At 37.1% G+C, this 16,833-nt stretch overlaps 2 protein-coding genes and 1 long non-coding RNA gene across 15 annotated transcripts in view; 2 read left to right on the plus strand and 1 right to left on the minus strand.

Annotated features, from left to right (window-relative positions):
• The first annotated feature begins 204 nt into the window (after positions 1-204).
• Positions 205-1,029, plus strand: LOC131429746 (nucleolar protein 16). Its single transcript, XM_058594076.1, has 2 exons — positions 205-409; positions 473-1,029. Exons 1-2 carry the CDS (start codon positions 306-308, stop codon positions 999-1,001), a joined length of 633 nt encoding a protein of 210 aa, XP_058450059.1. The 5' UTR covers positions 205-305; the 3' UTR covers positions 1,002-1,029.
• Positions 1,030-8,418: 7,389 nt separating this feature from the next.
• LOC131427270 (spectrin beta chain, non-erythrocytic 5) overlaps positions 8,419-16,833 on the minus strand; it is a 335,003-nt gene continuing 326,588 nt past the window's right edge. For 9 of the 13 annotated variants that reach the window (XM_058590298.1, XM_058590299.1, XM_058590300.1 and 6 more), the window contains 5 exons: positions 16,572-16,829; positions 16,227-16,494; positions 10,323-10,493; positions 9,753-10,136; positions 8,419-9,339 (listed from right to left, as the gene is read on the minus strand). In XM_058590298.1, coding sequence (XP_058446281.1) covers positions 9,050-9,339; positions 9,753-10,136; positions 10,323-10,493; positions 16,227-16,494; positions 16,572-16,829 — 1,371 coding nt within the window. In that variant the 3' untranslated portion in view covers positions 8,419-9,049. The remainder of the gene's footprint in view (positions 9,340-9,752; positions 10,137-10,322; positions 10,494-16,226; positions 16,495-16,571; positions 16,830-16,833) is intronic. The other 4 variants (XM_058590294.1, XM_058590305.1, XM_058590304.1 and 1 more) reach the window with 4 other exon arrangements.
• LOC131427277 (uncharacterized) lies at positions 14,657-16,233 on the plus strand. The gene is made up of 3 exons (XR_009229252.1): positions 14,657-14,772; positions 14,846-15,842; positions 16,118-16,233. It is a non-coding gene; the product is annotated as an uncharacterized LOC131427277 (long non-coding RNA).

The raw sequence follows: 16,833 nt of genomic DNA on the forward strand, positions 1-16,833 counted from the left end.
AGATACACTTTGAAGAGGAAATATAGGTAAATGCTAATCATAATGTATATTTAATCATAGGTGTTTTTTTCTGTTTCATATGCAACTAATCGTGTTATAATTTTAAAAAAAAATGAATTTTTCAACGCGTTCAGCAATTGATCAATTTCAACGAGAACATACTGGCCACACTGCTGCCAAGTTTTGATTGTTTACGATTTGGTATATTCAATAACACGTGCAACGTTGTTGGTAGTTCGTTTTGTCGAAAAATATATTGAAATCCTTAAACTCTACTAAACTAAACTTAGCACTTAGTGTTCAAAATGGTGCGAAGATTGCGAAGAACTAAAAAAAATCAAAAGTACAATTATAATAGAAATCGTAAACGCCTAAATAAAAAGCTGAACAGCACCGGTGTCATCAAATGGTAAACACTTCAGCAATTCAACGATAAACATTTATTCTGTTTCTATCCTCTTTCCATCCGCAGTCAGGAAATCAATCAAGCACTGGATCGTCGACAAAAACTGACTAGCAACATTCGTCAGATGGGTTTGGCGTTCGATGTTAACAAAGCCATTCCGGTGCCGAACGCAAAACGCGAACGGCTGCAGGTAGCCAAGTACGTCAACGGATTTCTTGAGGAAGACATCGTAAAATCGGAGAAACCCAAAACCAAACAGTCCAAGCGCAAACTCTCCAAAATACATGTTCGCCATCAACTGGAAAAAGAAGCAAACGAGTACGTGGAGAGTCGTTTTCGGCTGCCAAAAGGGCAGGTTCAAACTATCACGGAATTCATCGATGCCCACGGTTTTAACTACAAGGCTATGGCTCGGGACAGGAGAAACTATTACCAGGACACGTGGCGTCAAATGCGACAAAAAGTTCGCAAGTTCTTGTCCATCCCGGAACAGTGTACGCCGTATCTGGAGCGAAAAGGCTGGCTCGACTGTGATATGGAGGACCCAAACGATCCGCGGTGGAAAGAATACTGTACCGATGACGAGGAATGTTAGAAAATGTAAAATATATTTTTTGTCTATATATCGAGTGTTTTCTGTTCAATTCCTAACAAACAGCATGATTAGTTCCTACAGTTATGTGTTTTCTATAATATGCCAGTATTAACTGCACCAAACGTAACTCAGTATCGTTCAGTATTGGTCTCGTACGGAATCTGTGTTCATCGTTTCGTTGGGCGTTTGAATACAACAGACAGTAGTAAATGAGACAATCACCCCGATTCTGTATTTCGTTCGAATCGGATTGAATCGATCGAATACGAAATTTTGCATTCTGTAGCTCGATCGAGTTCGAGTTTTTCATACAAAAGCATCACTCCATCGAATTACAGAATGCAAATTTGTACATTCGTTTGAAAACATCCGATTCGATCGAAATACTGAATAGGGGTAAATAAAATTTCCCGCAGATTTGTCTTATTCGTTGAAACCAGCCAATTTCACGAAAAATGCTCAATAACTTATTCATATTCGACACAGGAAGCATAAAAGTAAACCAATAGAACAAGGGCAAAACTCTTTTTATGTTGTTTCATTCAGTAGATATAGTAATTTTCATTGGTGGTTAACAAAGATTGCGATGCGACAAAATGCCGCAAAAATAGCAAAACTGTTATTCGTATCGATTCAACCATTTCGAAACCACAAACCAGAAAAGTATATATATAAATTGACCGTTAAAAGACAATCGTTTTTATAACCAGAATAATTATAAAATGATAGTTTGTATTCATCGACGTTTTTGTCTTCAAAACCACGTGCTTCACTCGAAACATGATATAATAAACTACTATGAAAAAATTGTAAATCGTCTACTTCTGCGGCGATTCCGTCGCATTCTATGCCACGCTGAAAATCACAATATAAAAGGAAAGTGGTAAAATTTGCATGCCTTTTAGAGATAAACCAACAATTTGTCGACCAATCAAAAACTGATACAATAATTTTTAAATAGGATTTGATTGGCGAAGGGTGCACTGAACCCGGGCGCAAAGTTTTTAGGGGGCGGCAAACCAATCCTTGGGACCTGTTTTTTTTTAGTCGTCCAAGTCATCTTTCCGGATGGAGTTAGGCTTTCTTTTCGCTCACTAAACCAACGATGGGGGCGGCAATTACTAAATTACTAAAGAAATAATGTCATTTTAATGAACGTGTAAGGTGCAGTAATGACGAGTTCTCGATGCATATTTGGAATATCATTACTTAGTGATCATTAAAAATGATATTAAAAATTCTCGTGTAAATCGGCCCTTACACGGGAATTATTATTGTCATTTTTAATGACAACTAAAGTTTTGACATTCCAAATTTGTATGGAGAATTCAGCATTACTTATCCTTGCACGTTCATAAAAAACGACATTACTTTTTAGTAACGACACTTTTAATGATCGTGTAAGGGGCGCTATTTGCTACATTTTTTTCGTTTATTCAATATTACAATATTACAAATATAGCAATAGAAGTAAACTCGGAGTAGAAGAAAATCGATTTCAAAGTAATTACTACTACTTTTTCAGTGTAAATGGAAAATTCTAGAAATGCGTGAAATTGGGTTAGGTTAGGTTTTTTTTTTCGGATCAACATATTTTCAAACAGAAACTAGTGTAATATAGAATCAGAGTGCGCGACCAAGTACCATTTAATTTAGAAACTGTATTGAACCAAATTTAATGCACCATTCTAAATAAACGTTACTCTCTGCATAAAACGATACCCGAAACTTTCGACTTCCAAACAGAACTGTGAAATCCAATAAAATTATTATAATCACATCACAATAATCGAAAGAAATTAACAAAGTGAAATGTGGAAGTAATTCAGCGTTTACTTATCGACATAAAAGATGGACCACTCTATTGTTGCCCGAACAAATTTGGTTGTCTCATGAATCAAGGAATGGTATATTGAAGGATCCCATAGTAATACATGTGAGAATATTTTTTCTCAATAATTTCAAAGTGAACCAAAAAAATTTAATTAAAAAAAATCAGGGTTTCGATTTTTTTTGATAATTTTTATTTTAAAGCTGTTATTAAAACCTACAGATTGATGGCTATCCTATCCGTGCCTTTTGAAAAATGAAGAAATTACAGCGAAAACAATTTACAGATATATTCGAAATTTCAAGATCTCGTTGAAAGATAATCATTTAAACAGTAGAATATTACTCTACAGGTTAAAGTCAATAAATTTGTTCATGATATCCTTTCTTCTAAAAGTAGCTGTTCTTGGGATACTTGGATATTTAATTATAACACAACTTCCATGAATTGTTTATTTGCTAGCTATATCTACAATTATTACATTACGATCGTATTACTTTCCTTATAAGCCCGCCTACGACAGCGATCACAAATGCTTAACGTGGTATTCAATTTAACCTTGCACTTTTGAGCTTCTAATTTTCCAATTATGGTTTCTGTTAATTGGAAAAATTTTCCGGAACAGACAAAACCAGGAAAAGGTTTACAACACTGAGAAAACCATATTGTAGTATTGTAACTGTTTCGAAAGAGATTTGTTATAAACTGATATCTGTTCTACGATGCATAGCTATTTATATGTGAAACAGATAGAATTTAGGTAAGCAGTTCACCGGTACGTACGTTGGTTGTAAACAGTAGGTAGTCAACTGGCACACCTTCTACGTGTGTTTATTCGTTTTGACAGAGTTACGTTAGTTCTACTGTTTAAATGATTATCTTTTAACGAGAACTTGAAATTTCGAATATATCAGTAGATTGTTTTCGCTGTAATTTTTTCATTTTTCAAAAGGCACGGATGGGATAGCCATTAATCTGTAGGTTTTAAAAAGAGCTTTAAAATAAAAATAATCAAAAAAAAATCGAAACCCTGATTTTTTTTAATTAAATTTTTTTGGTTCATTTTGAATTTATTGAGAATTTTTTTCAGTGTATATTTTATTTGAGTGTCCTACACTCAAAATAATAATCATGTTATAGTTACGCGAAAAGTTATGTGAATATTTTCCACCCTACTTTTCACGTAGATTTTAATGGACTGGCATTTAAAAGCTGTTTAATGCATAATCCAGTAAAAGTTACGTGTTTCATAGGTAGAAAGTAATGTATTGTTCATATCCCATTTACCTATCAGTTCATAGTGATTTTCACTGTCGGCTAGAAAAGATTGCGATGCGATAAGATAGCGACAAAATGCCGCAAAGATAGCGAAACTGTCATTCGCATCTATTCAACCCCTTCGAGACCACAAGCCAGAAAAAAATATTTTTTAAATTGACCGTTACAACAACTAATTATTAAGAAAACTGCAGTCATAATTAATTCATATTGATAATGCGTATGATTATGGCTTTAACTTGCACGGATTTTTTAAGCGTGTGCTATTTATTTGACATAATGTACGATTCAGACGATCCGCCTCCTTCCGTCACCGTCACCGAAACGTCAGCTTCCGTCAAAATTAGTTTAATACTTTCTTTACCGGAACGTTCACACGCTCCGTCCGTCAAGACGTTCCGTGACGGTGACGTTACGTGTGAATGGCTCCATAAGAATACATGTAATTAATGTTGACGGTGCCAGTGACGGAGATTGACTGTGACAAAAGAAGACGGATCGTCTGAATCGTACGTAATTATTATTTTGTGCTTAGTATGTACCCTTTTCATTTATATTTTGTATTAATCGACGCCTTGGTTTTCAAAACCTCGTGCTTTAATCGATTGTGCTATTTGTCTACTCTAAAAGGTTGGTCGTCTTTGACAGATATACATTTGTTGATGCTTTCGATGAAGTAACAATTGTCGCTAAGGAATTTTACCAGTTGAAAATGCAATTGGCCTCAATCCAACAGCCGATTAATTTTTCTTTTGCCTCTAATGCTAGTTAATTTCAATACAACAGACAGCGAAGGGGTTAAAAAAACTGTCCAATTTTCTGGCAGCGATGCCAGGTGAAATTTTAGGCGTCTGCGTATTAGAAATGGTCCTATGCGACCTCAATGTTTAGAAGTATGACGAAAAAACCAAACGAAAACCCTACAGTAATAGCAAAAGTCATTAAAATGGATGATTGTTTATAAAAATTTCGAAAATGTGCAAAAAAGTCGGCTTAATTGCAAAGTCTGCTAACAAACGAAATTTCAAATTTACATATCAATCCGCAAACCTGGCATCAGTGGTTCTGACGCTCATTATTTCGCAATCCTGCGACGATTCCGTCGCATTCTATGTCAAGCTGAAAACCACTATATCAAATTTAGATACCAGAGAATTACTATTTTATATATTGGTTGAAGTCAAACGGGAGATTTCAGATGTTTATATAAATCTATGAAATTAAAAATACCATGAAAAATAAAACATTTATTTCAGAAAATTAGCATATAATTTCAATAGCTTAAAACGAAACTAATAACGTCGTGGTATCTCAAATCGACAAGCCTCCAAAAATCGTTTTTGTTGTCACTGCCATCCAACCGAAGCCGCAGTCGAGATCCGAGAACTCCCACAACACAACCGATGCAGGTAAAAGTCCATGTTTCCAGTATCTCTAGCTTCATACCGATTTTGAACTCGTTTTTCGGTGGACCAACGGCCTGTTTCGGCAGGAACGGGCAAACTTCCGGACTCACGCAGGCACTCGGTCCAGTTAAACACATGGAAACTTTTATACTGGAATGGTTCGGACGATGTAGTCAAAAACTGGAACTAATTAACATTTTTCGCAAATATTTACACTACTTACACTTTAGCCCTGTTCGCCATTTTCAAAATCGAATTTTTCACACTGGAAATTCACGTAGATTGTTTGACGTTTGGTCAATTCACGTAAACCTTATGTGATGACACTATTCATTTTAGGGGATGTTCGTATAACATTCATTCAATGTGAATGAATTCTATGAAATATTCAATTTGACATTTGAAACCAGTTTACGTGATTTTTCAAGTGAATCGAACGTGAATTTTTATTTGAGTGTATTGATTCCCTTCAACTTCTTCCTGGACGCCATTTTTGTACGATTAACGGTTTCCGAATTACAACGAGACGAACTTGACCATTTACATGCACCCGTAAACTGTTTTAGCTGTAACTTCTTCATTTTTCAAAAGGCAATGATAGGATAGCCATCAATCTGTAGGTTTTAATACACTCAAAATAATAATCATGTTATAGTTACGTGAAAAGTTATGTGAATATTTTCCACCCTACTTTTCACGTAGGTTTTAATGGACTGGCATTTAAAAGCTGTTTAATGCATAATCCAGTAAAAATTACGTGTTTCATAGGTAAAATTTATCTATCAGTTCATATCAAATTTAGATACCATAGAATCACTATTTTATATATTGGTTGAAGTCAAAAAAGAGATTTCAGATTTTTATATAAATCTAAAGAATGAAAGATGACATGCAAAACAAACCATTTATTTTAGCAAATCAGCATAGAATTTTAAATAAAAAATAAAAAGCAACTAATAACGTCGTGGGATCTCGAATCGACAAGCCTCCAGAAATCGTTATGTTGTCACTGCCATCCAACTGAAGCCGAAGTCGAGATCCGAGAACTCCCACAACACTACCGATTCAGGTTGAGATCCCATTACATGGGTCCAGTGTCTCTAGCTTCATACCGATTTTGAACTCGTTTTTCGGTGGACCAACGGCCTGTTTGAAGCATTCGGCAGGAGCGGGCACACTTCCGGACTCACGCAGGCACTCGATCCAATCGAACACATGGAAACTTTCATACTGGAATGAACCGATCGATGTAGTAAAAAATTGTAATTAAATAACATTTCTCGCAAATATTTACACTACTCACACTTTGAGGGCCACTGTTCGCCATTTTCAAAATCGAGTTTTTCACACTGGAAATTCACGTAGATTGTTTGAAGTTTGGTCAATTCACGTAAACCTAATGTGATGACTCTATTCATTTTAGAGGATGTTCGTATAACATCAAGGGGAGAGTCGCTTAACACAAACTATATTGTGCCTCTAAAAAAACACGTGATATACTGTGAGTCTGAATGTGCCACACTGTTCCTCATGAAACAGTTACTTGTCAAAACTTAGCTCTTTGTGTGCCGCAACTGTACAACTGTATAAAAACGAAGGTGCCAATATTGATAAATGCGCCAACGCATTGTGTTAATGTGTGATTGGCACATTGTCCTAAGCGTCCTCCCCTTGTATAACATTCATTTTTGTCACGTAAAATATTCAATTTGACATTTGAAACCAGTTTACGTGATTTTTCAAGTGAATCGAACGTGAATTTTTATTTGAGTGTAACAGCTTTAAAATAAAAATTATCAAAAAAAAATCAAAACACTGATTTTTTTATTTATGTTTTTCGGATTATTTTGTAAATATTGAGAAAAAAAATCGTTTCCCTACAACTTCTTCCTAAACGCCTTTTTTGTACAATTAACGATTTCCGAGTAACAACGATTTGAAAAAGGCAATTTTTGTTAATGCAAAAATACATACGCCCTTTTTAAAAATCAGTCGTGAGTCGGATGGACCCCTCCATCGGTTCAAAACTTATGGTTTGCCATACTGAAGCCATGTGCAAAGTTTCATCCAAATCGGAGAAGGTCGAGTCTGATGATCTGCTAAGCATTTCTGGAATTACTCTTTAATTACACCGTGAATTAAAATAGGGTTTATTTTATTGATTAAAATATTTTGTAAATTTATTTCTTTTTTCCAAATTTTATTTACTCAAAAAATAATCCATTCCAATTCAGTTTTACATTGATGATAGCACAGAGAACAGATATCCTAGTAGAAATTTCAATTTGTGTAACAAATTCAACGACTGTTTTAAAAAGCAATCACCTTGCGTTCGAGCTTTCATATGATGGTGAAATATATGCGTGCAAAGTCGTGCGCAATGGTGACATTTAATGGATTTTTACTTGTACACTCTACACAACTTTTTTAAAAAAGTTTGCACTAGCTTGGGTGTTTGTTCTCTGTGGTGATAGCTTTCAATCAAAATTTCGATGCAACTGATGTCTGTTTCATATGACTTTTGATTTACATGTCGTGGAAATTTCATTTTTTTTCTGTGCACGTTCCTTTTTTATGTACATATCTAATTTCATTCGAATAATATGTTCTGATATTCGAGTAGACATAGTTTTGGTAACAGCGAAGCTTAAACTCACTACTCAACGGTTCGCATCAAAGGGTACATTAAGGTTTAAACGGGATATTTGTAATTAGGTTTGCACACAAGTTTAAAACACAATGTTCAAACTTGTTTGTGTACAAAATTTAGTACGATTCAGCGTTCAAAAGCCGCGGTGTTCAAGTGAGTGTTGAAGCTTTTGTGAGCACCGTGCACATGTCACATTTTGAAGACTGGTGCAATTATAAGGCGGAACACAAACAAACGAACGAAAATAAAACATTTAGAATATTCCAATATTTATTAAACTGTACTGTACTTACATAACTAAAATCTATTTATATGATAACAAAAATTATGATACTATGATAGTAAATATATGTATAAGCTAAGCGCAGGTTCACTGCCTTCCTGACAAAACGTATTAGGCATTTTTTTTTGTTTGCTTGTTTCAAGATGATGTATAAAGATTGGCTTCATTAGTGAACCGGATATTGTTTTTTTTTTCAATATATTACATAACTGCTAAAATTCTGTATTGAACTTTTCCGTGTATAAATAAGATTCCTAGCTATTCGCATTTAATCAACTGATCCTAGAAAGAAAACCGTCGTATGTAAAAGCCGAAGTATTTTAGTTTTGCTGACCCTAAGCGGTACCTAATGGTTGATTTAATGATAATGCGTGTAATAAAATAACGTTCTGTGCTTAAACTATAAAACAAACAAATGGGGCGTTCAAGAACAAGTGTCTTTAAACTAATTGCAGTTGATTCGGTTCCTTCGGTTCATCATAAGTAAAAATCATACAAAATGTTAAAGGAATACTTTACAAACAATTACTTCCGGCGTAAAAATCTACTAATACCAACGAATTGGTATTCAATTACCAATTACGGTTCTCATGAGCTGCCTCAGTTCTGATTCTTGGACTTTTTCTTGGAGAAAATTCTGAACACTCCGCTGCTGCCGCTGCCCTTCTTATCCTTACCGTTTCCATCTTTGCTGCCACCGCCTTTGATGAAGCTTGCCTCACTTTCGCTGGAACTTTCGGCCGATTGGCCCGTGTGTGAACGGCCCATAATCAGCCCGGAAATGTCAGTTGATCCGCTGCCTCCCGGTGGTGGTGGTGGTGGTGGGACGATCGGGCTGCCGACCGGTAACGAAGCCGGTCGCGTTGCATCGTGCCGAGATTGACCCCAACCTGGAATGGTCACGAAGGTTGTGTGAAATTTGTGCCATCACTCAGTGAATGCAGCGCGATTGGTTTAGTCGGTAAGGAAATGTTTGGTAAATCCGGAATGAACACTCATCATATTGCCGTTCATATTAGTCTAGTAGTTTGCTACTTTGATATGTTCAACTAGAAAAGTTTTACGATTTACGAATGTCTAATAGAAAACAAGATGCACTCAATTAGTAGATGTGTTCGAAAATGCGGTTAAAGTTTGTTCGAATGAAGAGTCCTACACAAAACTCCCCCACCAACAAAATATGAATGCTTGTGAGTACATGAAAAACAGCTTTTTTTAGGACCCATCACCCACTCGAAGGCGAAGAACCCCTTTACAAAAGAAGCGAGCCAAGACTGCCGGAAAGAAGGATCGAAAATCTAACCGGAAGTGTATCCGTCCAGGTTAATGTTGTTGCCGAAGGTATTGTTTCCATTGTTCATCTGTGGATATTCCAAACCACCGTTCGATCCCACCGGGGGACCCATGGCAGCCGGTAGATGCTGGTGCCACGTGGTTCGCGACACATTATTGTTGTTGTTGTTGACGGAACTGTTCATCTTCAAATAACTGCTGCTATTGCTATTGGGCCCATAATTGTTGGCCTGTTCCCGTTCCCGTCGGAGAAATTGGTCCTGCAGCAGTTTCTGATGTTGTTGTTGTTGCTGTTGTTGATGGTGATGGTGATGCTGATAACCGGATGGCGGCTTCAGCGGAGAGAACGTACTAAACGGCGGCGATGTAACCGGTAATGGTGGTGGAGGAATATCTGATGATGGCGCGGTGGTTTGAGATTTCGTACAAACACAAACACACATAAAATGAGACGGAACAATGGACGATCACGTGGCGGTACGTAAAAAATTAGAAACATTTAGGGTACAAGGACGAACACAGAAAGATTTACGGGGGTGTTAAGCAGTTTTAGGGAAGACAAACCCGTGAAAGTTCTTACCTGATGACCTCAGTTCACTGTGACGTAACCATACGTCCTCGCCGCTGCCGTTGTTGTTGTTATTATTGTTTGTATTGTTGTTACCGTTTTGGGATAAACTTCGTTGGTTGTTGGAGTTCGGTTGGTAGGAGAAGGGTCGCGAGGTGTTGGAATAGTTCCCGTTGTCGTAGTCTGAAAATAAAGCAACGATATTTACAAATGTTGAGTACTTTTCGTCATAATTTATTTATCTACACCACAACCTAAATTCCGGACCAGGATTCAGGAACTGAAACTGAATTCAAGATCTAAAATAGGAATCTGGGACATGTTCTGAATTCAGTTACAAAATGTAGGATCGGAATTCAGGTCAACAATTCGGTTCATGAATTTAATTCTAGGTTTCTGAAACTGAACTCATATTTAGAATGCAGGTTAGTTAATTTTATAACTGAATTCTGAACTTCAATTCCGAACCTGAATCAGATAACTGAATTCAGCTTCAAATTTCTAGTTCCAGAATCCAATTTCGGAGTTTAGTTCCTACATGCAAGTTCTGAATACTGGAAATGGATTCTGAAACTGAATTTATTAATTTATTTCTGAAACTGGATTCTGGAAATCCTAGTCAAGAAATCTTTTTCAAAAATATAGTTCCACAATCCAGAATTAGAATTCAGTTCCCAAGTATTAGTGAACCTGTATTTCTAGAACTAAATCTGAAACCGAGTTATGAAATTAAATAATGACCTGAAATTATGTTCAGAAATCAGGTTTTGAACTCAGCCTAATAATTCAGTTCCAGAATCCACTCCAAAACTCAGCTCCTCAATCCAGATCCAGTATTCAGAAGCTGAATTCGATATCTGATAACCTATTGTTGGTAGGTAAGCGTGAGTTTAATTTTACAGCTAAATATTTAATCATAATTTGCTTATCATATTCCTGATTAATTGGATAAAGAATTATGCTGTTGCGATTAGTACAACTCAAGATATTCACGATTAAGTTCTACCTATTCTTCCAAAGAATGAGTTTTGAAAGGGCGCTCTATAGTAAAGCAAGACGTATTTATGCCAAAAGTTTCTAGAGGTGCTTGTGATATGACCTGAAGAATTCCACTGTTCTGGTGAAGAAAATAGAAAGTGATGAAAAAGCTCGTCGGAGTGCAGTAAGTGCCCTAAACAAGGGTACGTTTTTTATGTAAATTTTATGTACGTTTTTTATGTAAATGTCTGAAAAAAAAACGCATCTACTTTTTGGATCTCAGCGGTTACTAAAAAGGTATTCATAGAGAGAAAGGTATTTTAAATGTTTCTTACAAAAGGAAAAAACATTTCCGAGTAATGCTGGGTAATTCAGCTAGTTAGCAATAATTTTGCTTGTGTTCTTTTATTGTTTCGTTTTTCCTTTGAACAACCAATCAGGATGGTGCTTACCAACTGATATATCGCCTACTCTTGCAATTAGGTTTTATATGAATATGGCAAAACCTCACAAAGGTCGCTGAATGAACATCATTTGACCTCTAACGATGGTTTGTTTACATGATCATACTAATTTGAATACATGAACAAGCATGAACTTAATTCATCACGAGTTCATATGTGATGTCATCTTGTAAAACCTAATGCCATCGTCTTTGTCAGGGAAAGCACGCAGCTACGTGTCTTAGATCTATAGTAGGCAAAACAAGATACAGCTCGCTATTAAAGCTTGCTTCATTTAGAATTGGAACAAACTTTTGCTCATATTGTGGCGCTCCTGGTGTTTGGAATTTTTTCAGCTTCACGTATGATTTTTGACATTCCGCAAATCGACTGTACTTTGTAAACAATCAACATGGAAGCCGAAAGAAGGGAAAAAATTGTGCACAGTTATTTGGAAAATCCATTGTGGTCCGCATCTAGGCTAGCTGAACAGCTGAAATTGCCCAGAAATACCGTATGGCGCGTTATCAAACGGTATATGGAAACATTGACGACGATTCGGAAGCCTCAAGCCAATCGTCGGAATGGAACTGTCGACCGGAAACTGCGTGGTAAGATTTTGAAGACGATTAAGAGGAATCCTAATCTGTCGGATCGTGATTTGGCCAGAAAATTCGGTGCTGCCCATAGTACCGTGATGAGAACTCGACTCCGGGAAGGAATCAAGTCGTATCGAGATAGCAAACAGCCAAATCGGACCAAAAAACAGAATAGTGTGGTCGAAATTCGTGCTCGGAAACTATATGACCAGGTGCTGACCAAGTTCGACGGGTGTCTTCTCATGGACGATGAAACCTATGTCAAGGCTGATTTCGGACAAACCCCAGGTCAAAAGTTTTACTTGGCAACGGCTCGGGGGGATGTTCCAGCCAAATTAAATTTGTTTTTGCCGACAAATTTGCTAGAAAATTTATGATTTGGCAGGGCATTTGCAGCTGTGGCAAAAAAACGAAAGTTTTCGTTGCAAATAAGACAATGACATCGGAACTATACCAAAAAGAGTGTCTCTAAAAACGAATTTTGCCGTTCATTCGATCCCATGACCATCCCGTAATGTTTTGACCAGATTTGGCAAGCTGTCATTACAGCAAAGTCGTTCAAGAATGGTATGCAGAGAAAGGGGTCCAGTTTGTTCCGAAAAACCTTAACCCACAGAACTGCCCCCAGTTCCGCCCTATTGAGAAATACTGGGCAATCATGAAGAGGAGACTCAAAGCAAAGGGAAAGGTTGTCAAAGACATCAATCAGATGACGACCATGGTGGAATAAGATAGCTAAAACGATGGCCGAATGCTCTTCGTGCTAAAGAACGTTTGAATCTTCGAACCTATAAGAAGCAGAAACAACCAAAACGTAGTCCGAAATAAGAAGCATCGAACAGGCCGAGGGTTCGAAAGCTGTACAAGACAATTCTTGCTGGAAATTTGAACTGCACAATCATGGACGACGAAACCTACGTGAAACGACGAAACCTACGTGATTACAAATCCTTGTCGGGACCACAATATTATACGGTGCGAGAAGGGCAAATGTTAAACCAGTCCGAGACACCGATTGAAGTCGAAAAATTTGGTAAGAAAGCTATGGTCTGGCAAGCAATTTGTAGCTGCGGTAAGATTTCGAAACCCTTCATCACCACTGCTTCAATGAACAGTGAAATATACATCAAGGAATATTTACAAAAACGACTTCTACCCATGATTCGAAGCCACAACTTCTTGCCACTACTCGAAATCAACAGTAGAAAGGTATACTACCAAAAATGTCACTTTCGTTCCAAAAGACATGACTCCATCAAATTGCCCACAACTTCGACCAATTGAGGAATTTTGGCCATTAACAAAAATACATCTTAGGAAACATGTCTCAGCAGCCGAAACCATTCAACAGTTTGAAAAAGATTGGAAAAAAGTGTCAAAACTTGTCGCCAAGAAGTCTGTACGGAATTTAATGAGGAACGTTCGCAAGAAGGTGCGCCAGCTAGTCTACAATGGCTAAGTAGCAAATGTTGAGAATAATATTCTGTGGTTGTAGTCTAATATTATCAGTATATCGAATAAAATTTGAATATCTAACACTTGTGAATTATTAACAGCGAAATCAAACTGCGTCCATACTTTCTGGGACAATCTTTATATTTGCTCCACACAACGACTTAACCGCTCTAAGGAGCACCCCTAAACATTCACTTTCATCGTATGTATTATGTGACAGTGCTCCGAACAAAATTAGTACTCTTTCCCAACTAGACACGCTACACTCGAGCGCACGCCCAAAAAGTTACTTTATTTATGTAAAAGTTTTTTACTAGATGATTCCCCCTCGTTTGTCAAAACCGATCAGCTGCTTACAGGGATGCCTGATTTCATCATAATATTTGAAAATGAATCGTCACAATAAATTACTGGATTGCGTCGATAATATATTTAACTCTTTTAGCGATGTTGGAAGGTAACAATTTATTTTTCTCAACGTTGTTCATCTAGACAATTTTTTTTTGTGCTGGTAATTTTTATCCGAAATTAAGAGGCGGCAGACCAGAAGCAAATAAATATAGTAACAAAATTCGATTTGATTAGATTTTGTATTGCTTTGGAGGATGAGAAGTAGGCACAATGCTGTATATAGTTTTGGCTATATGTATTAAATCTGTATCTTGCATGAAATTCGCATGGACGTCAACAAATCAGTACATTAAAGAAAACTCTGTATGAATTGGAAACTCTGTTGGTAAATGTAAAAAATGAACACACACTCAAATAAAAATTCACGTTCAATTCACTAGAAAAATCGCGTAGAATGGTTTCAAATGTCAAATTAAATATTTTACGTGACGAAAATGAATGTTATACAAACATCCCCTAAAATGAATATAGTCATCACATAAGGTTTACGTGAATTGACCAAACGTCAAACAATCTACGTGAATTTCCAGTGTGAAAAACTCGATTTTGAAAATGGCGAGCAGTGGCCCTCGAAGTGTAAGTAGTGTAAATATTTGAGAGAAAAGTTATTTAATTACAATTTTTTACTCCATCGACCGGACCATTCCAGTATGAAAGTTTCCATGTGTTCAACTGGACCGAGTGCCTGCGTGAGTCCGGAAGTTTACCCGCTCCTGCCGAATGCTTCAAACAGACCATCGGTATGAAGCTAGAGACACTGGAACCAGGTAATGCGACTTCAACCTGAATCGGTAGTGTTGTGGGAGTTCTTGGATCTCGACTTCGGCTTCGGTTGGATGGCAGTGACAACATAAACGATTTCTGGAGGCTTGTCGATTTGAGATACCACGACATTATTAGTTGCAGTTATATGACAATTTTCTGAAATAAATGTTTTATATTTCATGGCATTTTTCATTTCATAGATTTATATCAAAATCTGGAATCTCCCTTTCGACTTCAACCAATATATAAAATAGTAATTTTCTGGTATCTAAATTTGATATGATTTGATAGATAAATGTGATATGAACAGTACATTACATTTTACCTATGAAACACGTAACTTTTACTGGATTATGCATTAAACAGCTTTTAAATGCCAGTCCATTAAAACCTACGTGAAAAGTAGGGTGGAAAATATTCACATAACTTTTCACGTAACTATAATATGATTATTATTTTGAGTGCAGTCTAGATGACAGACAGGATGTTTTTGATAGGGTGACGTGGCGCCATCATGACATATTCGAGTACTGTCCCAACTAAAGGAATATTCAAAATGATCGTTAAAATGATTGAAGAATCCAATTTTAGTACCCTATCTGTTAGTCTGTGATAAATATTTGGATTTTATATCAGGTTTGCTTAAACCATCGTTGCGAAGTGCGAAACAAACACAGTTTCGTGAAAATTGTTTGTTTGATGAAACTGCTCTGGGTCAGTTGCAGTTTTCTCAAGCGAAAACGACATTAAGCTTATCTAACGTCAACAAGGGAATGTGAGCAAATGCATTTGATCAAAGCAACCCCGTCAGAAACGCTTCAAAATATTTTCAATCAGTAGGTAATAGAATATTACTACTAATCGAAAAGAAATTGACTAATGTCGTTTTCGTTTTTAAATTGCACTACACCGGTGTAGCGAAAGCTGCACCTAAGTCGTTCGTTTTTACCAATTGCACTACACCAGTGCTACACTTTTTCTGCACCGATACCTCTGGTGTAGCACTCATCAAAAGTTTGGTGTAGCTCTGTGCAATGGAATCGTTAATTGTAGTCAATGGTTACTGTTTATGTTTTCGTCATTTTTGTTCGTTTATTCATGCCTCAGTGTAGCACTGCACCGGTGTAGTGCAAATTAAAAACGAAAACGCCATAAGCTCGAAGCACTTTTCAATATGTTTATTTCCTTGAATATTCAATTTGCACCCGTAGGTATATAGTAAACAAAGATGTGTTCCACATCAAAACAAATAGTGAAATACTCACCATTTCCGTTGAAACTACCGCTACTTCCACTGCCCGTCTTGGAGCGAATTTGTACTGCACCCGCACTACCACCGTTGTTGTTTAGGACATTTTCGGAGCTGGACTGTCGCTGCGGAACTGGCGGAGGAACTCCTCTCGGTGGTATTGGCGGTTTATCCGCCAAACCGTAATGTTCCTGTGTCGCTGCAGGAGACTGAGGTGCTTGGAAGGTACCCATGTGCTGATGTTGCTGTTGCTGATGTAGTTGTTGTTGGGAAATCCGATGCTGCTGAAATAAGACGGTAGGTTTTTTTGTTATTCAATCTTCATTCTTCAGTACGCGAGAAAAAAAACTAGCCAACAAACCTGATTCTCAAGTTCCCGGAGTTCTTTTTGCTTCTGTAGGAAATTGATTTGGGGGGTTTGCAAGCTGTTACTGTTGTTACTACCGGAGCCACCGGATTTGGCACTGTTCAGCGAGGCACGAGAATCTCTTCGCTGGGAGTCCGGTGACGAAGTTCGGGAGCTAATGGAGGAATTAGCATCGCTACGGTCTAGTACCGGGGATTGGTGATTTAGTTGCAGCCCAAGGACTTTGGCTGCTTCGGTACCACTGGATGATTGCTGT

This window comes from Malaya genurostris, chromosome 2, assembly GCF_030247185.1.
Source record: "Malaya genurostris strain Urasoe2022 chromosome 2, Malgen_1.1, whole genome shotgun sequence".
Taxonomy (NCBI): domain Eukaryota; kingdom Metazoa; phylum Arthropoda; class Insecta; order Diptera; family Culicidae; genus Malaya; species Malaya genurostris.